The sequence below is a fragment of the Heterodontus francisci genome, chromosome 47, assembly GCF_036365525.1.
Source record: "Heterodontus francisci isolate sHetFra1 chromosome 47, sHetFra1.hap1, whole genome shotgun sequence".
In the NCBI taxonomy this organism is placed as follows: Eukaryota; Metazoa; Chordata; class Chondrichthyes; order Heterodontiformes; family Heterodontidae; genus Heterodontus; species Heterodontus francisci.
This window is the reverse complement of record NC_090417.1, coordinates 15,751,644-15,774,935: the sequence shown is the minus strand read 5'-3', so window position 1 is coordinate 15,774,935 and position 23,292 is coordinate 15,751,644. Positions and strand designations below refer to the sequence as shown.

Sequence of the window (23,292 nt, the reverse complement as noted above, 5' to 3'; positions counted from 1 at the left end):
ACAAAATTAGGCAGTGCAATCCAGAATGTTTCAAGTCGCCTATCATTAAAATGTTGATTTCTCCAACGGCAGCTACATATTCTATGTCAGGCTGAAGACAAGTAACACATTAAAAGGTGTGTTATTTCCAGCATCCAACATTTAAAAAAAAACACAACATCCAGCTTGAGCTGCAGAGAGTCAATTATCACTGGAGCGTGAGTCATGCAACATTCACTATTTCTTTTTTGTCAGTGACCGTTTAGCTCCATTACATAACATGCATCCAAATCTCTCATGTTATTTTGAAAGTATAATAGATGCAAGAGCTTGTGCAAAGCAGTAGCGATCGTGAAGTTCCCAAGTGCTGCAAGTGTTCTTCAGTTTGAATCTGCAGTTACATACGGCTTCAGTGTATATAGTTCATGGCTCCATGTATGGCGAGTGTCTTGCAGATGACATCAACAGTGAACTAACTCTTGCAGCCATGTCCAACTCCCTGATAAGCTCCTACTTTTTAATTTATTCTTTGGTATCTCTTGCCTTAAACCTTAATTGGTTCCTGCAAAGCAAATAACCAGTTACCAAAGGAATTGCAACTGCTCATCAGGAATGTACAATGAAAAGGAATTTGCATTCATTAGAGGTTCCCTACGTGTGTGTTTTGGAGGAAATCTTTCCCCTTCACTTGCTAAGTAACAGTGAGCCCTCAATGATTCAGCCGTGTTGCATCGGCTGAATGGACATGTAGGTCAGAGGGTGAGATGCATCACGCTGGCTCAACCTTCCTTTTGTTGGGAGTTAATACAGTTTCCAGAGACTTCAGCACAAAATCCATGTTGACACACAGTGCAGTGCTAAGGGACAGCTGCACTATCAGATGGGCTGTCTTTCAGATGGATGTAAAAAGATCTCAGGGCACGATTTTGATGGAGAGCAGGTGTCCAGTGTCCTGTATGATTGAAGTTTTTTTTTATTCATTCAGGGGATGTGGGCGACGCTGGCCAGGCCAGCATTTGTGGCCCATCCCTAACTGCCCTTGAGAAGGTGGTGGTGAGCTGCCTTCTTGAACCGCTGCAGTCCATGTGGGGTAGGTACACCTTCAGTGTTGTTAGGAAGGGAGTTCCAGGATTTTGACCCAGCGACAGTGAAGGAACGGCGATATAGTTCCAAGTCAGAATGGTGTGTGACTTGGAGAGGAAGGTACATGAGCTAAGAACTAGCTCAGACATCAGGTTTGTCTTTTCTGTGAGTGCTATTCCTCTTTGCAACAGGTTGCCAGCTGATGCAGTGGCTGTCGGTTCAGTGCTCACGATGAAAAGGGAGCACAGAATCCTCATTCCATCTATCCTCAAGCACAGACTCCACATCAGTGTTACCCCTCTATCCTCTATCTCTTCTTTGGCCATTCAGACACAAACATGTTTGTCAATGTGCTGAGAAGACGGTCTTGCCTCCCTGTCTGCAGGCAGTTCGAAGGTGTGCATTCCACATTACCCACATCTCTCCCAGTTCTGCTCAGGGCAGCACATCGACCTACCTATATCTGCTTCAGTACTTTTCCTCATATCTTTGTGAAGCTTCTTAATCTGATCTTCCAGCCTAAAGACACAACAGGAAAAAAGTGATCATTCGCAGAAGTTGATCAACATTGCGCACTGGAAAAACAGCATGTTTTTAAAAATTGCAAATAACAATTGAAACTTGATGTCTTAATGAAATATTTCAACTCAATGCTATCAACCAAACATTGTGCTCAAGAAACACCAAACTGAAGGATGAGTAAGCTTGATAAGGCAACCAAGTATTTCTTCAATTGGTGCCTGATTTTAAGTCTTATACTTACTGTTGGAGTTTGCCATATTCTCGCTCAAAATCTCTCTCCACCTGCAAATTTAGAACAAGAGAAAGAACAATGAGCAAAAAGACGAGAGGTATAAAGGACACAACATGACAGAGTGCAACAGCCTCTGGACAAAATCCACCTTTCAAAACCTGATCGGCCAGCATTCGTAGCACCAAGTTACGGAAAGCAATAGCATTATTAACAGGCTGGTCAGTTTACTCTTGGGCTCCTGTCCATAGAATCATACAATAGTACCGCACAGAATGAGGCCATTCAATCCACCCAGGCTGTACCACCCTTTCGAAGAGCAATCCAGTTCGTCCCACTCCCCCACTCTTCCCCACAGCCCTCCAATTTTCACTCTTTCAAGCATTTCTCCAATTCCATTTTGAAGCCTACAATTGAATCGGTTTCCACTGCCCTATTAGGCAGAGCATTCCAAATCCTAACCATTTCATACCCAGTTCGAAGAAAACAATCTTGAACATTTGCACTGCACAGTCACCAAGTTCAAAGGCCCACTCGTGACTGATATGCACCAGCTCTCATTTGGAATGCACTTGGAAGTTGCAGGATATTTCAGTTTAGCTGGAAAGGGAATCTGTCAAGGCCATTTGTATCCTTTTAGAACAGAAATTCAGTCAGATGTTTCCCACGTCATCCCATACCATCCTTCCCAGACAACTCTAACAGTCTCGAACACCAACATGGTTGTGAGGATCAGTGTTACAGCGTGGCAACAAACTATTCGGCCAAGGTTTTTCACCACATGAACCGTCTAGTCCCACTCCCCCTCCTCGGCCCTCATATCCTCTCTTGAAAACAACTACCTAATTCATTTGAACAGCATTCATGGGTGCTTCAACAACAGATTGGGACGGGGAATTCCACAGTCTAAGCAGTCTCTCCATGAAGGAAGTTCCTGACATGTCCCCTGGGATTATTTTAACCATTACCTTAAATCTGTGCCTGCTTGTTGTCAACTCGTCAGCCATCTATCATCGTTTACCTTCAACATTTTGAGAACCTCGACCAGGTCACACTTGAATCATCTCAGCTGTGGTGAATAGATGCCCAATTTCTCAAGTCCATTATAACTGTGATCTCTGATTCCTGCGGTCATTTGTGAAAGCAGGCGAAATGCAAGCCCAGAAAAGAGTTAACAGCAGGAAGCTAGAGATGTTAATTTTCAGGTATTTGCATCCTTCGGAGTTTAGTTTCAGGCCTCATTTTAGCCATATGTTTGAATGTATCGATGCCCAGAAGATGATGCCGACAAGTTCTTACCTGGTTGCCACAAGCTTCAGAACTCATGTGCAACCTTTGCACCAGTGACAGACATGGTCGTAACAGTCAGAAACTGTTGGAAAATCATAGTGAATAACCACAGTAGGGAGAGAGAAAGTAACAATGAACACAGAGCGGGGATTGCCATTAGAACTCAGGCTTTGAGAAGCCGTAAGGCTGCATCACAGAAATTACTACATTATTTGCAACATTAGCATGTAGTTGTCTAATATGTTCTGATATTATCTTAATGGAAAAAGGACATTGCTTCTTCTAAGTGGGTTAACATCGCCATTAGAATCGCAGAGGAACATTACGTGGATGCTTTGAGCCTTCATATGCTATTACAGAGTCATTTCTGGATTCTAACTGAACAACCAGCTCTATTCCATGTAATCAACAGAATGCGGGTATGTCAGAAGATCACTTCAGCATTCCAATCTGATTCAACAAGGACCTATTATCCACATGATGAGCTCCCCCTGACGGTGCAGCCAAGACTCAGGAGTTACTGAACTTCCAAATGTGCTTCCTCCAAGCCAAGAGGGAAGACTGGAACACTGTCAGACATAGAATCGGCGAAGACCAGGACACAGCAGGAAGCTTCCTCTCACCCGCTGCTTAATACCTTTCGGAAGTTTATCAAAAAAAAAAAGCTACAACAGCTCTATCATTAGTCCTTTTTTCCCTCACACAGACACTTTAAAAATTATAGAGACATTTTTCCTCATTTACACTCGAAGTTTGTCCCCTTGTTCTTGAGTACTTCTGCAAGAAATACTACTTGAAGGAAATAAACTTGCAAGACTGTGGGGATCGAACGGGGGAGTGCGACTGACTGAATATCTCCATGGAGAGCCAGCATGCATTTGATGGGCCAATTGGCCTCCTTCTGTGCTGTAAATGACTCTCTGACTCTACTCCTGGGCAGAAATGCTAGCAGCTGAAGAAAGTATGCCACCAGTCCAGCTGACTGGTGCTGAGGCATCCTGCAAGTTAGCTCAGGATGCACCATCCAAACTGAGTCCCGGAATATCCAGTCCAAGCCCAGGATTTCAGGACAGGCGAAGGCATTTAAGCAAAGACTTCAACAAACGCATTCAAACAGAAGATAATCAAATGGTCAAATGTAACCCTGTGAAACAAGTTCACATTTTTTCAAACATCACTCATATCAATGCACAATTCAAATAAATTACAACACAACCTTTCGACCCAACTGGTCCATGCTGCTGTTTATGCTCCACACGAGCCTCCTCCCACCCCTCTTCCTCTCACCCCATCAACTCATCCTTCTATTCACCTCAACCACTCCCTGTGGGAGCAAGTTCCACATTCTCAGCACTCTCTGGGTAAAGAAGTTTCTCCTGAATTCCATCTTGGATTTCTTGGTAACTATTTCATATTGATGGCCTCGGGTTTTCGGCTGCCCTTGGTTTATTTCTTGCTGCACCCACACAGTTTGCAACTGGTTCTGTGCAAGAAGCTTTGAACTAATTTCTGCAAGACTGTGTACAGTATGGCACTCAGAATGCTAAATCTTTCATGTGCTCACCAGTCCACAACCATTAACAAGTACACATCATATATAATGCAAGCGCAGCTGGAGACTTGGCCGAGTTACTTGTGGTAAACATACTTGCGTTTTTACAACATTAACTGGATCTTTAAGAATCAGAAAATCAGGGAGCACAGAAAGAGGAGATTCAGCCCATCAAGTCTGTGCTGACTCTTTCAAAAAGGAATCCTGTTAGCCCACTCCAAGCCCAGGATTTCAGGACAGGCGAAGGCACTTAAGCAAAGACTCTCTACATACCCTTGAAATGTTTTCGTCCAAGTCTTGACCTACTTAACTTTTGAAAGTCCAGACTGAACATGTTTCCACCATCCTACCAGAAGATGCATTCCAAATCCTAACCAATCATCGTATTTACAAGTTTTTCTCACGTCGCCTCTGGTTCCTTTGTCAATCATCTTAAATATGCGTCCTTCAGCTATCAGTTCTTCAGCCATTAGAACCAATGTTTTGGAGGTTTAGCTAAACTTCCGGGCTTTTGTATTCTGTGCCCCCCTTTCTCATAACAGTGACGCAGTGGTTCGCACCCCAGCCTCATAGCTCCAGCGACCCGGGTTCGGTTCTGGGTACTGCCTGTGCAGAGTTTGCAAGTTCTCCCTGTGACCGCGTGGGTTTCCGCCGGGTGCTCCGGTTTCCTCCCACAGCCAAAGACTTGCAGGTTGACAGGTAAATTGGCCATTGTAAATTGCCCAAGTGTAGGTAGGGAGGTGGGAGGAGAATTGTGGGGATGTGGTAGGGGACATGGGATTAATGTAGGATGAGTATAAATGGTTGGTTGATGGTCAGCACAGACTCAGTGGGCCAAAGGGCCTGTCTCAGTGCTGTATCTCTCTAAAATATCTTCCCTGCCTGCCTTCTCCTAAGCTGCAAATGTCCAGCCCTTTGGTCAATTGATGAGAGAGCAGCGTAGACTTACAGTGACCTGCTAGAGGTCGACAAACTCAAAGGGCTGGATAGCATTCCAATGGATAAATGATGCCAGTTTAACAAACTGGGGAGGACCAGGGCACCTGAGTTTCAACTATCTAAGAGTAAAAACTGTGTGGATGTTGGGCAATTCTTCTTTGCCGAGAGTGCAGTGAACCTGTGCAATACATTGCCAGGTGATGCAGCAGGCGCTGACTCTCTACACGGCAGCTTCTGTGGGAAGCGAGACCCTTTCTCGACTGGAACTTTATCGCTGTTAGTTGCTCCGTGTTAACTTCTGGACTGGTACGGAGCGGGTGGGAGAGGAATTTCAAAATTGGGTTTTTCGGGTTTTCATTAAGTGGGGCAGGCTTGCTGGAGCAGCTGGTTTATTTCCTACGTACCTCCACCCATCCTCTTTTTGTAATCAAGACTCTGTGCACAGTCTTTCAACCCAACTCATTCCAACACAGGATGTCAACACTTTTCCAAACTTTTACCCTCCTCAGCGATCACTACCTCCAATATCCTTTTAGCTTTAATCTATGTAGACACCAGGAGCTGCAGTACAGGTTCCAGATATATATAGGGCCTGACTCCAACTGCAATTTTCATCGCAGACATGACCTCTGTCAACGTTTGCTGAAAGGCATTCTCAGATCTCGTGTCCCAGCAGTTAAATTCTGACCTTTAGACAAAGTTAGCAGGAGAATCTGCCCTCATTAAACAACTCCGAATAAATTCAAAATTTTGCGAGAGATTCATCATCGACCGGAGTATCTTTTTCACCAGTTTTGATCCAATGCATAAAATTGGAAGGAATCACGTACAATTGTTTTCAAATAATGTCATGCCGGATCTCTGCAAACGTGCACCTTGAGGGTTGGAATGTCTCTTACCAGTGAAATGATACAGAAGCAAATTTTCTGTGGCCCAATCAGCACCAGTGCTGGCACTCAAAAGAACTATTTTCATTCCAGCCTGGATGATTCAGACGACGTGATATGACCTGCTGAATACTCAGATCGATGAATCATTCACAGTATTGAGGGTTGGCCATTCACAGTGATCAGTGTGGCAGTAACAATAATCACCAACTCCATCTATTGTGACATTTACAAATGTCAGAAACATAATCACTGGTGACAACATGATAATTGAGGAACAAAGTGGGAAATGTAGATAGCCCTGACATTGCATAATTATAGTGAAAGAAGACTTGAAGAAATGGTTGCCAAATCATGATGGGTTTTGACAGAGTAAAGAAAAAGAGAAGTTGTTCCCAGTGGCAGGAGGGTTGGTCCCAGAGGACACAAATTTAACATAATTAGAAAAAGAGGCAGAGGTGAGATGAGGAGAATTTTTGTTTTGATGTAGTGAGTTATGATGATCTGGAATGCACGATGTGAAAGGGCAACAGAAGCAAATTCACTGGTAACTTTCAAAAGGAAATTAAAAGTCCTTGAAGGAGATGGGGAAAGAGGAGGGGACAGGTCTTTCACAGAGCTGGCACACGGATGATGGGTCAAGTGACCGCCTTCCGTTCTGTAAGATTTGACGATTTTAACTCTATTTTGTGAGCCTTCTCCAGGTACCTGCCACTTACCCAGGCCAAAAATTTAACTTGGCTGCGGAGGGTAATTCATTCCTTAATGATCCAGTGCTGGCCCTGTATACCATGTGCTCTGGAGCAAGCAGCTTGCTCATCTTGAGAGCATCTGCAACCTAGCTTTTCCTACAATAAGCAAATGGGTAAAGGGAGGCACAACAAAAGATTTCTCCCAATACTCTTGGCTGCTGGAACACAGAAAGCACTCAGACAAATTTAAAGCAAGTTTTGTTCCTTTCTTGACCTCCCAGGACATCACATGGTGCTTTACAACAAAGAAATGGAGTTGTTGCTGTACTGTAGAAATTTAAAGCTCACTCATAGCTTGAAACGCACGACCATAATGCCCGATGATAGGTTTTCTAACTAAAGCTTAAAAGCTGAATTAGTGTTGCCTTTGCACTTGCAAAGATGTGTCCAGAAAGCAATAGGTGCACAGTCATTCATGGCTGTCATGTACAGACACTTGAAACCTTCAACATTTCCAATTGACTTTTCAACTGGAGAAGGTGGGACCAAAAACAGTTGGCATCAAGTTTCTTTTTTTAATTCATTCTTGGGATGTGAGCGTCACAGGCATAACCAACACTTACTGCCCATCCCTCAGTACCCTTGAGCCAACTTTTCGAACCACTGCAGTCCGTATGGTGGAGGTACACCCACAGTACTGTCAGGAAGGGAGTTCCAGGACTTTGACCCAGCGACGCTGAAGGAACGGCGATATAGTTCCAAGTCCGGACGGTGTGGGACTTGGAGGGGAACCTGCAGAAGGCGGCGGTCCCATGCAGCTGCTGCCCTTGTCTTTCTCGGGGTTAGAGGTCATGGGTCCGGAAGGTGCTGTCTAAGAAGCCTTGGTGCGTCGCTGCAGTGCATCCTGGAAATGGTACACACTGCTGCCACAGTGCGTCGGTGGTGGAGGGAGTGAAAGTTGAAGGTGGTGGATGGGTGCCAATCAAGCGGGCTGATTTGTCCTGGATGGTGTCAAACTTCTTCATGATGATCGGAGCTGCACCCATCCAGCGAAGTGGTGTGTATTCCATCACACTCCTAATGTGCCTTGTACATGGTGGACATGCTTTGGTGCTCCTATGTTATGTTCTTTCATCCTCTTCTTCATCTCTTCAGAAACTCCAAACATGAAGGAAAGCGCAAAGCAATCCAATAACACTATTTTAGATACTTATTCCTTCAAAGCCCCGAATAAAAAAAAGAGGCAAGCACATTCTCAGCCAGATCAGTAAATGACATGATGACTAATGTGCATCTCACTAAGAGGGGGGTGGTGGAAGCAGGTTCAAAACTAATCTGTAGATTCACTTCTTTCAGAGCCAGTGGTTAATCCACGAAACAGGGTCTCCAGGGAGATAGCAGAAGCAAAAGCATTGATTCATGCAGACTTTCAGAAAGTAACATAGTGGGACACAGTACAGTAAAAACTGTACAAACAGACCGACCAAATAAAACAGACTCCTGCAAAAAAAGAAAATTCTTTTAATTCCTTCACAGGATTTAGGTGTTGCTGGCAAGGCCACCCTACATTTCCCTAAAGGTGGCGGTGGTGGTGGTGGTGGTGGTGAGCTGCCTTCCTGAATACAATGAGTGGCTAACTAGGCATTTCAGAGGGCCGTGAAGTCAACCACATTGTAGTGGGTCTGGGGTCATATATGGACATGACTGGCTATGGACGGAAGATTTCCTTCTCCAAAGGACATTGGTGAACCAGAAATAAAAACAGAAAGTGCTGGAAAAACTCAGCAGGTCTGGCAGCTTCTGTGGAGAGAGAAGCAGAGTTAAAAGTAAAATGGAGGGCCCGTCATGCTCTGACAGGCCCTCCATTTTACTTTTATCTTTAGTTATTTTTTCTTTTATTTTTTTGTGTTTATTTTATTTTAGTTTGTTCGGTTTGTTTCTACTGTGCCGACCCACTGTGTTTTTTTTTCATGCTTGTGCTTGTGGCTGTTCAGTTTTCAGTCCATTAACACCCTATCTGGACTAATGCTTTGTCTTTCAGCACACCATTAACATATTGTTTGCCTTTGTTCCATGACCTTCTGGTCAGCTATTCTCTGTGACCTTGTCCTATCAACACCTTCTCTTCTGTTATCTCTTGCCCCACCCCCATTTTACTTGCTTAAAATCTTCTACATTTCTTCTATCTGCCAGTTCTGAAGAAGGGTCACTGACCTGAAACGTTAACTCTGCTTCTTCTCTCCACAGATGCTGCCAGACCTGCTGAGTTTTTCCAGCACTTCCTGTTTTTATTTCAGATTTCCAGCATCTGCAGTATTTTGCTCTTATTATGGAGAACCAGATGTGTTTTTAAAATCATCTGGGAGCTTCATATATTAGCATTTTATCCCACATTTGTTGAATAATTGAACAAATCAATTCCCCAGATGCCATGGGGGGATTTGAACCCATCTCTGAATCATGAGTGCAGGCCTCAAGTACAAATGCAGCAACATAACCATTGTGCGACTGTACCCCATTAATGAGACACCCAAATGAGTGATGTGCTGAAATATACAAGAGGCATCCAGAAACCCTGGACACTCAAATTACAAACAGTGGATAGCCTTCAATGTACCATGCAGCTTTTACAACTTCAAACACAGGCACAGCCAGTTGCAAAGCTGTTTAATCTGGAACTTACACCCAGTTTCATTTTGCACGTGGCTTCCCTTCTTACCCCCAAATTGGCGACCATGCTCTGGAAGTGGTTCAAGAGTTCACCTACCTAGGCTCAACTATCACCAGTAACCTGTCTCTAGATGCAGAAATCAACAAGCGCATGGGAAAGGCTTCCACTGCTATGTCCAGACTGGCCAAGAGAGTGTGGGAAAATGGCGCACTGACACGGAACACAGAAGTCCGAGTGTATCAAGCCTGTGTCCTCAGTACCTTGCTCTATGGCAGCGAGGCCTGGACAACGTATGTCAGCCAAGAGCGACGTCTCAATTCATTCCATCTTCGCTGCCTCCGGAGAATACTTGGCATCAGGTGGCAGGACCGTATCTCCAACACAGAAGTCCTCGAGGCGACCAACATCCCCAGCTTATACACACTACTGAGTCAATGGCGCTTGAGATGGCTTGGCCATGTGAGCCGCATGGAAGATGGCAGGATCCCCAAAGACACATTGTACAGCGAGCTCGTCACTGGTATCAGACCCACCGGCTGTCCATGTCTCCGCTTTAAAGACGTCTGCAAATGCGACATGAAATCCTGTGACATTGATCACAAGTCGTGGGAGTCAGTTGCCAGCGTTCGCCAGAGTTGGCGGGCAGCCATAAAGACGGGGCTAAAGTGTGGCGAGTCGAAGAGACTTAGTAGTTGGCAGGAAAAAAGACAGAGGCACAAGGGGAGAGCCAACTGTGTAACAGCCCCGACAAACAAATTTTTCTGCAACACCTGTGGTAGAGCCTGTCACTCTAGAATTGGCCTTTATAGCCACTCCAGGCGCTGCTCCATACACCACTGACCACCTCCAGGCACTTACCCATTGTCTCTCGAGATAAGGAGGTCAAAGACCATGCAGCTTTTACAACATAAAACACAGGCACAGCCAGCTGCAAAGCTGTTTAATCTGGAACTTACATCGAGTTTCATTTTGCACGTGGCTTCCCTTCTTGCCCCCAAATTCTCAGGAGGTGAGTGCATGCAGGTCAGGGCTACACAGTTTTTGATAGAATTGGTTCTGGCAGAATGGAGGGCTGTTTACCCAGCAGCTACTGCGGCAGGGAAATGAGTCGGTCTTTGGGAGTGAATTCTGACATTGCCACTGGATCACTGCCAATGCCACCCGCAAGTGAGTAAAAATAGCAAGACAGGGAGTATCAATGCGTGGCTTGAGGCATGGTGCAGGAGGGAAGGCTTCAGATTCCTGGGACACTGGGACCAGTTCTGGGGCAGGGGGCATCTAATCAAAAGGCTCGGGTTACACCTCAACAGGACTGGGAGCAATGTTCTTGTGGGCAAGTTCACTAGTGTGGTTGGGGAGGGTTTAAACTAAATGGCAGAGAAACCAGAAGTGGAAAAGAGGAATAAGGTGCATAGAAAAGTGAGAGTGTTGGATAGTACTAGAAAAGGAACTAGTACCATATTAGATAGGAGCAGACTAAGATGGACTAGAGAAATACAAAGACAGGTTTACAATGCAAGCATGTAAACCCACAAAGTGAGTGCAATAAGGTTGATGAGCTACAAGCACAAATAGCCATGTGGGAAAATGATGTAGCCGCACTAACAGAAAGGTGGCTTAAAAGTGGTGAGGTCTGGGAGCTTAATATTCAAGGATACAAAATGTTCAGAAAAGATAGGGAAGGGAAAAAGGGAGGTGGGTGACGGGGGACATGATTCCCGTTCCTCGGGCCTGGGTATTCTGCTGCAGGGAGGCAACTTCACCATCTCCAAAGTTAAGGAGGCGGTGGGTGGTCGTCTCCACGCATGAGACGGAAGGTACCAAAAGACCGTCCTCCAGCAGCTCCCACTGCTGCTGGCGACATCCAGGCCGGTCATTCTAGGCAGTGACGTCAATTGCATCATCGATGCAGCTGGACATAGGAACTCGGAGCAGGAGTAGGCAATTCAGCCCCTCAAACCTGCTCCGCCATTCAATACGATCATGGCTGATCTCATCCCGGCCTCAACTCCCCTTTCCTGCCCGTTCTCCATAATCCTTCAACCCATGACTACAAATCTATCTATCTCCTCAAATTTACCCAATGTCCCGGCATCCACCGCACTCACAGACTCACGACCCTTTGAGAGAAGTAATTTTTCCTCATCTCTGTTTTAAATCTGCTACCCCTTCTCCTAAAATTATGACCTCTCGTTCTAGATTGCCCCACCAGAGGAAACATCCTCTCTACGTCTACTTTGTCAATCCCCTTCATCATCTTAAATACCTCAATTAGATCTCCTCTCATTCTTCTAAACTCTGGAGAGTAAAGGCTGTTCAATCTCTCTTCACAAGACAAACCCCTCATCTCTGGAATCAATCTAGTGAACCTCCTCTGAACTGCCTCCAATGCAACTACATCCCTCTTCAAGTAAGGGGACCAAAACTGCACACAATACTCCAGGTGCAGTCTCACAGTACAGTTGCACAGTGCCTTGTACAGTTGCAGCAACACTTCCCTACTTTTATACTCTATTCCTTCAGCAATAGATGCCAAAATTCCATTAATTCCTTATTATTGGACAATTCAGCAGGGTCTACAATCAAATGGATGCCACGTTCAGACTCCTGATGGAAACAGTAAAAGATGCCACGCTGCACGACATCTTCAGCAGACAGAGCGTAGCATTGATATATCTGGTCAAGACCAGATGGGTCCCGAGCATTTGCTGTCAGATCCACCAACATCAAGTTCTTCACAGAATCGTTACAGTGCAGAAGAAGACCATTCAGCCTGTCGTGTCCGCACCAGCTCTCCAAATGAGCAATTGACCGAATACCATTCCCTGCCTTCTCCCTGCAGCCCTGCACATTCTTCATTTTCAGATAACAATCTGAAAGCCTCAATTGAACCTGCCTCCACCACACTCCCGGGTAGTGCATTCCAGATCCTAACCACTCGCTGCGGGAAGAATCTTTTTCCTCATGTCACTTTTGCTTCTTATGCCAATCACTTTAAATCTGTGCCCTCTCGTTCTCGATCCTGTCACAAGTGGGAACAGTTTCTCCCTGTCCACTCTGTCCAGACCACTCATGATTTTGAATCACCTCTCAGCCTTCTCTTCTCCAAGGAAAACAGTCCTAACTTCTCCAATCTATCTTCATAACTGAAATTCCTCATCCCTGGAACCCATCTTTTCTGTACTCTCTCCACTGCCCTCACATCTTTCCTGAACTGCGGCGCCCAGAATTGGACACAAAACTCCAGCTGAGGACAAACTAGTGTCTTAGACAAGTTCAACATAACTTACTTGCTCTTGTACTCTTTGCCCCTTTTAATAAAGCCCAGGATACTGTCTGATTTATTATCTAACCTCTTTACCTGTCCTGCCACATTCAGTGACTTATGCATGTGTACACTCAGGTCCCTCTGCTCCTGCACCCCCTTCAGAATTGTACTCTTGATTTTATATTGTCTCTCCATGTTCTTCCAACCAAAATGACTCACTAAAAATTTCTCTACATTAAATTTCATAAGCCACTTATCCGCCCATTCCACCAACTTCTCTGTGAGCTTTTCAAGTTCAACACTATCCTCCTCACAGTTCACAATGCTTCCAAGTTTCCTATCATCTACAAACTTTGAAACTGTGCCCTCTACAACAAGGTCTAGGTCATCAATATATATCAGGAAAAGCAAGGGTCCCAACACTGATCCCTGGGGAACTCCACTACAAACCTTCCTTCAGCCCGAAAAACATCCATGAACCACTACTCTTTCTTTCCTGTCACTCAGCCAATTTCGTATCCATGTTGCTACTGTCCCTTTTATTCCATGAGCTACATGTTTGCTCAGAAGTCTGTTGTGTGGCACTGTATCAAATGCCTTTTGAAAGTCCATGTACACCACATCAACAGAATCGCACTCATAAACCCTCTCTGTTACCTCTTCAAAAAACTCTTATCAAGTTCGTTAAACATGGTTTTCCCTTCACGAATCCATGTTGGCTTCCCTTAATTAACCCGCATTTGTCCATGTGACTATTAATTTGGTCCCGACTTCTTATTTCTACATGTTTCCCAACCACCAAAGTTAAACTGACTGGCCTGTAGTTGCTGGACTTATCTTTACATCCTTGTTTTGAACAAGATGAAGTTCAATGCGGAGAAATGTGAAGTGATTCATTTTGGTAGGAAGAACATGGAGAGACAATATAAAACATAAGGTGCAATTCTAAAGGGGTGCAGGAGCAGAGGGACCTGGGTGCACATATGCACAAGTCATTGAAGGCGACAGAAGTTGTTGAGAGAGCAGTTTGCAATTCTCGACTTCTCTGGCACCGCCCGAGTCTAAGGAAGACTGGAAAAATATGGCCAGTGCCTCTGAAATTTCCACTCTCACTTCCCCCATTATTTTGCTTTGACCACTGCCTGCTACTGGCAGACTGTCACTTCGAGGACGACCAGAGTTGGCAGGGGAACATGGAAACTGAATGTAAAACTGTTCACCCAGAGAACACTGATGAACTCAAAAGGGATTACCAAGGTTGGAGAAGCATGAAACCCCTCTGAGTCCCAAACACACCGGAGAGAACCGATCAAGACGAACATAAAGAGGCTCTTCATCCTCAAAGGTGCTCAGAAGGCGAGACAGGGAGAGAGAGAGAGAAAGAGAGAGAGAGAGACAGAAGGAAATGACCCGACTCCAGAAAAGCATGCAGAACCTGCTCTTGCTGCAGTCGATGTGGGCTGATGTCAAGGAGGATCGCCAGGAGGTGAAGAGCCATCAGGCCTCGCTCTTTGCCGTGTAGGGCTCCAAGATCATCTTGCAGTCCAGAGTCCGTTCTGCAGAGCAGGATGAAACATGCTTGTGTTTCTTCTTCCAAAAGGTACACTGAAAGAGCTCTGTGATCAGCAGACTGAAGGAAGAGGACATCATCGCAGTCTGACATACTAAGGATCAGCAGATCCTTTTTTGCCAGGCTGTACAAGAAGGTGCAGAGGAGAGTTACCAGAATGGTTCCAGGGATGAGGATTTTAGTTACAAGGTTAGGTTGGAGAAGCTTGGACTGTTCTCCTTGGAGCAAAGGAGATTGAGGAAGATTTGATTGAGGTGTACAAGGTTCTGACTGGTTTAGATCAGATAGACAAAGAAAAGCTGTTCCCATTAGCTGATGGTACAAGGACTTGGGGACATAGATTTAAGGTTTGGGGCAAAAGATGCATGGGAAATGTGAGGAACACCTTTTTTTAAGCAGCAAGTGGTCATCACCTGGAACTCACTGCCTACAAGAGTGGTCGAAGCAGAGATGATGAATGATTTCAAAAGCAAATTGGATGGGTATTTGAGGGAAATAATACGGGGATAGAGCAGGGGAATGGAACTGTTCGTATTGCTCTCCAGAGAACCAGCATGTACTCAGTGGGCTTGAATGATGAGAACTTGTGAGGGAAGGGTCAGATGGTAGTCTGGGCAGTCTTTATCAGGGGGCTGGCGGAGGTGGGGGTGGGGGGGGGGGGGAGCAGTTCCACCAGCGATATTGGAGTGAGGGGGGGGGGGGGGGGGGTGGTGGTGGTGAGGGGTGGAGGGGGAGTGATCTACCACGTAGCTTGTCGGGCAGGAAGCAGAGAAGCACTCCTGCTCCTCTTCCCCCACAAGCAGTGCAGTAAAGGCACTCACCTCATGGATTCAGCCCTTCTCGCCTCATTTAAGCTGTCGAGTTTCCAGAGGACTGGGAAACCCAGTCGCCTGTGTCAAAAATAGAATCACCTTTAAAATGAAGGCACACAGCTTCATTCTAACACTTAAAGGGCCAACTCACTTCCAGCGAGCGCTTTAGTCACCAGTCCCACATTCCCTCCTCCATTAAAACCCGAAGTGGATTAGTTCAAGGCGGGTTGAGTTCTGGTTGCAGCGTTTCTGCCATTTTGCCTCTACAATGACCCCAACTCACCCATTTTTTGGGAGTTCAGCTTCAGCCTGTCATGTGCATTGTATACTGATCAGAAACCAGTTATTCAAGCAAGGATTCAGTGAAATGCAGCCTCGCCCAATTTTTTTTTCCACCCCCTCACACTGGTGAGCATGATCTATGCTGGCTGGAAAATCTGCCCTGACTGCAATCGAACTGAGGAATATTCCCAGAGTGGACCCAAAAAGTCACTTGTCAGGTTAACATAATCAGAGAAACCCAGTAACTTCTCTTGTTCTGTGTTGCAAGAAGAATTATTTCACATTCAACCCTGTAATTTTCCAACACCATTAAAGCTCCCAAGTTCTCTCCAGGTGGCAACACGTGCCATTCGACCTTGTGGCACGCCAGCTGGAGTTTCAATTGAGGTTTATTGCGCAGGAATTCAAACTAAATAACCTGGGTATTCGATGGCTTTGGTTGACACTGACATTGTTATTTGCCTGGGATTTCTTAACAGACTGGAAAAGCAACTGCATTGCGCCCATTTAATTAAAGATTTGCCAATACTGTGGACTGAGAGAGGCAAAGCTTAATTGGTTTGTGGTTTAACAAAGCTGATATTTATCAGCACTTGCCTAAAGCAAAAGATTTGTTTTCACCATGAAGAAAACCATGCTGTTTGCCGAGTTGTGATACTCCCATTTATGTCACAACAAATCAGTACAGTGCTGCTCTTTATCATCCTGTCCAGCATTTTAACAAGTATATGTGACCATTGCCCACTATTTACCAGATCAAATAGCTCTCAGTAAACTTCTACTCTTGGTCATTAAAGTTATGTCGAATAGCTGGTGTTGACACCAGAGCCCCCTGGCTGCAGAGCCTCGGGATATGGAGTCGGCCATTTCCGTGTAATTTCTTCACTCAGAGATTGTGAACCTGTAACCCCAAGAGCTGGGGTTGCTCAATCGTTGAGTATTTTCAAGACTGAGATCAAAGAAAGAACAAAGAAGGAACAAAGAAAATTACAGCACAGGAACAGGCCCTTCGGCCCTCCAAGCCTGCGCCGATCCAGATCCTCTATCTAAACATGTCGCCTATTTTCTAAGGGTCTGTATCTCTTTGCTTCCTGCCCATTCATGTATCTGTCTAGATACATCTTAAAAGACGCTATCGTGCCCGCGTCTACCACCTCCGCTGGCAACGCGTTCCAGGCACCCACCACCCTCTGCGTAAAGAACTTTCCACGCATATCTCCCCTAAACTTTTCCCCTCTCACTTTGAACTCGTGACCCCTTCGTAATTGAATCCCCCACTCTGGGAAAAAGCTTCTTGCTATCCACCCCGTCTATACCTCTCATGATTTTGTACACCTCAATCAGGTTCCCCCTCAGCCTCCGTCTTTCTAATGAAAATAATCCGAATCTACTCAACCTCTCTTCATAGCTAGCGCCCTCCATACCAGGCAACATCCTGGTGAACCTCCTCTGCATCCTCTCCAAAGCATCCACATCCTTTTGGTAATGTGGCGACCAGAACTGCACGCAGTATTCCAAATGTGGCCGAACCAAAGTCCTATACAACTGTAACATGACCTGCCAACTTTTGTACTCAATACTCCGTCCGATGAAGGAAAGCATGCCGTATGCCTTCTTGACCACTCTAGTGACCTGCGTTGCCACCTTCAGGGAACAATGGACCTGAACACCCAAATCTCTCTGTGTATCAACTTTCCCCAGGACTTTTCCATTTACTGTATAGTTCACTCTTGAATTGGATCTTCCAAAATGCATCGCCTCGCATTTGCCCTGATTGAACTCCATCTGCCATTTCTCTGCCTAACTCTCCAATCTATCTATATTCTGCTGTATTCTCCGACAGTCCCCTTCACTATCTGCTACTCCACCAATCTTAGTGTCGTCTGCAAACTTGCTAATCAGACCACCGATACTTTCCTCCAAATCATTTATGTATATCACAAACAACAGTGGTCCCAGCACGGATCCCTGTGGAACACCACTGGTCACACGTCTCCATTTTGAGAAACTCCCTTCCACTGCTACTCTCTGTCTCCTGTTGCCCAGCCAGTTCTTTATCCATCTAGCTAGTGCACCCTGGACCCCATGCGCCTTCACTTTCTCCATCAGCCTACCATGGGGAACCTTATCAAACGCCTTACTGAAGTCCATGTATATGACATCTACAGCCCTTCCCTCATCAATCAACTTTGACACTTCCTCAAAGAATTCTATTAAGTTGGTAAGACATGACCTTCCCTGCACAAAACCATGTTGCCTATCACTGATAAGCCCATTTTCTTCCAAATGGGAATAGATTCTATCCCTCAGTATCTTCTCCAGCAGCTTCCCTACCACTGACGTCAGGCTCACCGGTCTATAATTACCTGGATTATCCCTGCTACCCTTCTTAAACAAGGGGACAACATTAGCAATTCTTCAGTCCTCCGGGACCTCACCCGTGTTTAAGGATGCTGCAAAGATATCTGTTAAGGCCCCAGCTATTTCCTCTCTCGCTTCCCTCAGTAACCTGGGATAGATCCCATCCGGACCTGGGGACTTGTCCACCTTAATGCCTTTTAGAATACCCAACACTTCCTCCCTCCTTATGCCGACTTGACCTAGAGTAATCAGATCGATACATTTTCAGACACTAAGGGAATCAAAGGATATGAGGACAGGGCAGGAAAATGGACTTGAGGTGGAAGTTGAGCTATGATCTTATTGAATGGGGCAGTAGGCTCTTGGGGATGTATGGCCTACTCCTGCTCCTATTTCTTATGCTATTCAATCTGTCATCTTCACTACCACAAGAAAAGAATTAAAACAATATGAAAACAACATACAAGTGACAGCTAATTCTGATAAAATATCCCGAAAAGATCATACTACTCTCAGTATGGTATTTCTCACTGCTTGAACCTTCAGATATCGATCAATATTTAAACATGTTATGGGAAGGAGAATACAGCTCCTCAAAAGTTCTTGACACGTGCAGCCATTTCAGATCGGGGTTCTTCTCAGAGGACTTGCTGTGATATGTGTTTCAGTTCCTTTGCCAGCAGAAACTGAGCAGCCAGAACAAGAGAGAAACCAGATGCACAATTAGTTCAATGTCACACCATGCCAGGGGCAAAGGAGCTCTGTCCAGACAGATAGAATTGCATTAAAGCATGAGGAAGGTTCTACCTGCTGCAGGTCTGTTAATACGCATTAACAAAAACAGAAACTGCTGTAAATATTCAGCAGGTCTGGCAGTGTCTGTGCGGAGAGAAACAGTGAACATTTCAGGTCGATGACCTTTTGTCACAATGTGTCAACACACTTCCTCACTCATGCAAATGAAAAAAGATGAAGGGAAAAAAAGCAACAGAATATGGCCTCATAAAACTCATCCTTTGAGTACACCTCTGTGCATCCTACCCAATACATAGTGAACCTAAATTTACCATGCACTCATTTACATTTCCTTTTGTACCTGGTGTAATAATCGAGCTTTGAGTTATCGCTCATTCTTAATGCATTTGTAGGTGAGTTGTTTCTTTCAACAATCAAATTCCAAGTGCATTAAAAAAAAATGCTTTGTGGAAGATTTCATTTAACAAGTGTCCATATTTACCTGCAATACTAGCCAACTTTCTCACTCTGATTAGGTTTACCGCTGTTTCCAGATTATTTTTCAATTCTCTTGCACCGCCAATTGGTCCAATAATTGCTCACCCTGTCCCCCTGCTGCACCACAGCACTGCTCTTTGGACTGGGCTGCTCATATACAATGGTTTGGGAGGTGAGCGAGCACGATTACAAGTCTCAGGTCCATGTGAGTTCAGCGCTGTGTGTCAGAGACATTTAAAAATTGGATCCGAAAGCCCGAGGCCAAGGCCAAGGCTACACATTCTCATGTTTCAGATTCCACAGATGTCCATCAGACCCCAGCATCGATCATGTCCCAGAACCACCTCTGTGGTGTAACTTCTGATTGGTTCAGTTATAAAATAGCTGTTATGTTCTGCTCCAAAGCAGAATTTAATGCGATGTGCAGCCACAACGCAAGATCCTTTTCCACCCCACTGTATACTCTTGGATAACATGGAATAAAAAGATCAACAGCCTCAACTCTGGGTGGAACTTAGCCTGTAAGCAGGAAGAACAGCCACGGGCTGGAACGCGAGACTCCAGGCCCAACCAAATTCAGATCCAAGGTACTGAGGCCTGAAAGTGAGACGGGCGATAAGCCCATACAGACAGAAACCACTCCTCACACGAAGCTGATGGCTCTGCCTGGCCATGCTGGCCCCAACCCCATAGCTCTCCACTGGAAACCATCCCAGCTGCACTCCAGCCCCACCACACCTCCCCTTCCCCTGCCCCCACTCCACATCTGCATCCCCCAGCCTCAGCCTGGACAGTGCTACAGCTCTCCTCCAGCCCAAGTCTGCCGATAAACATCTGAGCTGAGACAGAGAGGGAGGAGGTGTAATACTTGCCCATTTACCTCCTCTCTCCTCACTATCCCAGGCCCCAAACACTCCTTTCAGGTAAAGCAGTGATTTACTTGTACTTCTTTCAATGCAGTATACTGTATTCGCTGCTCACAGTGTGGTCTCCTCTACACTGGGGAGACCAAGCGCAGACTGGGTGACCGTTTTGCGGAACATCTCCGCTCAGTCCGTAAGCAGGACCCTGAGCTTCCGGTTGCTTGCCATTTCAAACACTCCCCCCCTGCCTCTCATGCTCACATCTCTGTCCTGGGATTGCTGCAGTGTTCCAGTGAACATCAACGCAAGCTCGAGGAACAGCATCTCATTCTACCGATTAGGCACACTACAGGCCTGCCGGACTGAACATTGAGTTCAAAAATTTCAGAGCCTGACAGCCCCCATTTTACTTTCATTTTTAGTTCTTTTTTTCTTTCTCTTTTTTTTTACATTCTTTTTTACATTTTTTTACAATCTTTTTTTGCATTTTTTTCATTTCATCTTAGTTTGTTCAGTTTGCTTACCCACTGTTTTTTTTCAGGTTTGCACTTGCTGCTGTTCAATATTCAGTGTATTAACAGCTAATCTGTACTAATGCTTTGTCTTTCAACACATCATTAACATATTGTTTGCCTTTGCTCCGTGACCTTTTGGTCAGCTATGTGGCCTGGTCCAATCTGCACCTTCTCCTTTGTCATCTCTTGCCCCACCCCCACCTCACTTGCTTATAATCTGTGACTTTTCTAATATTTGTCAGTTCCGAAGAAGGGTCACTGACCCGAAACATTAACTCTGCTTCTCTTTCCACAGATGCTGCCAGACCTGCTGAGTGGTTCCAGCATTTCTTATTTTTATTACAGAGAGGGAGGGAGATGGGGCGGTGGGGGATAGAGAGAGAGAGGGAGGAGTGAGAGTGGGGAGCCAGGGAGTGGGAGAGGAAGAGTGTGGGAGAGGGAGAGTGCGGGAGAGGGAGAGTGCGGGAGGGGGAGAGAGCGGGAGGGGGAGAGAGCGGGAGGGGGAGAGAGCGGGAGGGGGAGAGAGCGGGAGGGGGAGAGAGCGGGAGGGGGAGAGAGCGGGAGAGTGAGAGGGTGGGGGAGGTGGAGAGAGTGGGGGAGGGGGAGAGAGTGGGGGAGGGGGAGAGAGTGGGGGAGGGGGAGAGAGTGGGGGAGGGGGAGAGAGTGGGGGAGGGGGAGAGAGAGAGCGCGTGGGAGGGGGAGAGCGCGTGGGAGGGGGAGAGAGCGGGGGAGGGGGAGAGAGCGGGGGAGGGGGAGAGAGCGGGGGAGGGGGAGAGAGCGGGGGAGGGGGAGAGAGCGGGGGAGGGGGAGAGAGCGGGGGAGGGGGAGAGAGCGGGGGAGGGAGAGAGAGCGGGGGAGGGAGAGAGAGCGGGGGAGGGAGAGACAGACGGGGGAGAGAGAGAGGGGGGAGAGAGAGAGGGGGGGAGAGAGAGGGGGGAGAGAGAGAGGGGGGTGAGAGAGAGGGGGGTGAGAGAGAGGGGGGTGAGAGAGAGGGGGGAGAGAGAGAGTGAGGGGGAGAGAGAAAGAGAGAGGGAGAGAGAGAGAAAGAGAGAGAGGGGAGAGAGAAAGAGAGAGAAAGAGAGAGAAATAGAGAGAGGGGAGAGAGAAAGAGAGACAGAGAGAGAGGGGAGAGAGAAAGAGAGAGAGGGGAGAGAGAAAGAGAGAGAGGGGAGAGAGAAAGAGAGAGAGGGAGAGAGAAAGAGAGAGGGGGGAGAGAGAAAGAGAGAGGGGGGAGAGAGAAAGAGAGAGGGGGGAAAGAGAAAGAGAGAGGGGAGAGAGAAAGAGAGAGAGGGGAGAGAGAAAGAGAGAGAGGGGAGAGAGAAAGAGAGAGAGAGAGAGAGGGGGCAGGGAGAGAGGGAGCAGGGAGAGTGAGAGAGAGGGAGAGTGAGAAAGAGGGGGAGTGAGAGAGAGGGGGAGTGAGAGAGAGGGGGAGTGAGAGAGAGAGAGAGGGGAGAGAGAGAGAGAGAGAGAGAGAGAGAGAGAGAGAGAGAGAGAGAGATCCTACTCCATGCACCAATGGTCGCGCAGGCCGTAAAATGTTGGCTCCAGGTGGATGACAAGTCTTGGTACCTTGCTGCAGATATTAAAAAGAAAAACAGCAGACTGAAGCACAATCGCCAAATGCAGAAATAACAGAAAAATATTGAAGCAGTTCAAAAGAAATAGTGAAACCACCTTTAATCTCCCTATTCGAGCTTCACAGTTGAGGGATTTTCTTTCCCCCTGCTTTCTGCGTTTACTGGATAAGGGGAACTGAAGTTGTCCACATCATCTCTGGTGAAGACAGAATAAATCAGGCAAGGTTTCTGCTCCTGACCTGACAGCAACAGAAAGCTTCAAATAACGCACACCTTGTTCCAAGTGTGAATGCTGGAGAAAAGCTGTGGGTCTCTCAAACACCTCTCATTACTCAGTGGGCTCACATGAGGAATGCTCACTTGGCTGAGGTATAAAGTTGGTCGGAGGGACATAACCCAGCAACCGTCAGTTTCTGCAGGAGCGGGCAGAAGGAATTGTCGAAAGAAAAGACTATTTTTAGACAGTCTTAAAACCTACCTCTTGGACCAAGCTTTTGGTTGTCTGCCCTAATATCTCTCTTGAAGTGGCTCAGTGTCAAATGTTTATCTCATGCTGCTGATGTGAAGTGCCTCAAGTTGTTTTGACTATATTAAAGGCCTCGCAATGATTGGCCTTCACAGCTATCAACAAAGATGCACCAGTGAGGAAGAAAAATTCTAAGGGGAGGACCCACCATCCATGGTTAACTAAAAAAGTTACAGATGGTATCAAACTTCAAGAAAAAGCATATTACTGTACCAAGATGGGTGGCAGGTCAAAAGATTGGTCAGAATATAAAAAGCAGCAAAGAATGACGAAAAGATTAATCTGGAGGGAAAAATTAGAGTGCAAAAGAAAACTATCTGGAAATCTCAAGACAGATGGTAAGTGATTCTATAGATAGTTAAAAAAGAAAAGAGTTAACAAAGTGACCGTTGGTCCTATAGAAAGCGAGTCTGGGGAATTAATGCACGAAAATAAGGAGAA

The 23,292-nt window shown here is 46.1% G+C and overlaps 1 protein-coding gene across 1 annotated transcript in view; it reads right to left on the bottom strand.

Moving 5' to 3' along the window:
* Nucleotides 1-23,292, bottom strand: part of bin3 (bridging integrator 3) — a 129,764-nt gene that overhangs the window by 78,757 nt on the left and 27,715 nt on the right. Inside the window, exons 3-4 of the mRNA XM_068023488.1 lie at nucleotides 1,826-1,866; nucleotides 1,520-1,581 (exon numbers count right to left, since the gene is read on the bottom strand). Of these exons, the coding sequence (XP_067879589.1) occupies nucleotides 1,520-1,581; nucleotides 1,826-1,866 (103 nt within the window). The remainder of the gene's footprint in view (nucleotides 1-1,519; nucleotides 1,582-1,825; nucleotides 1,867-23,292) is intronic.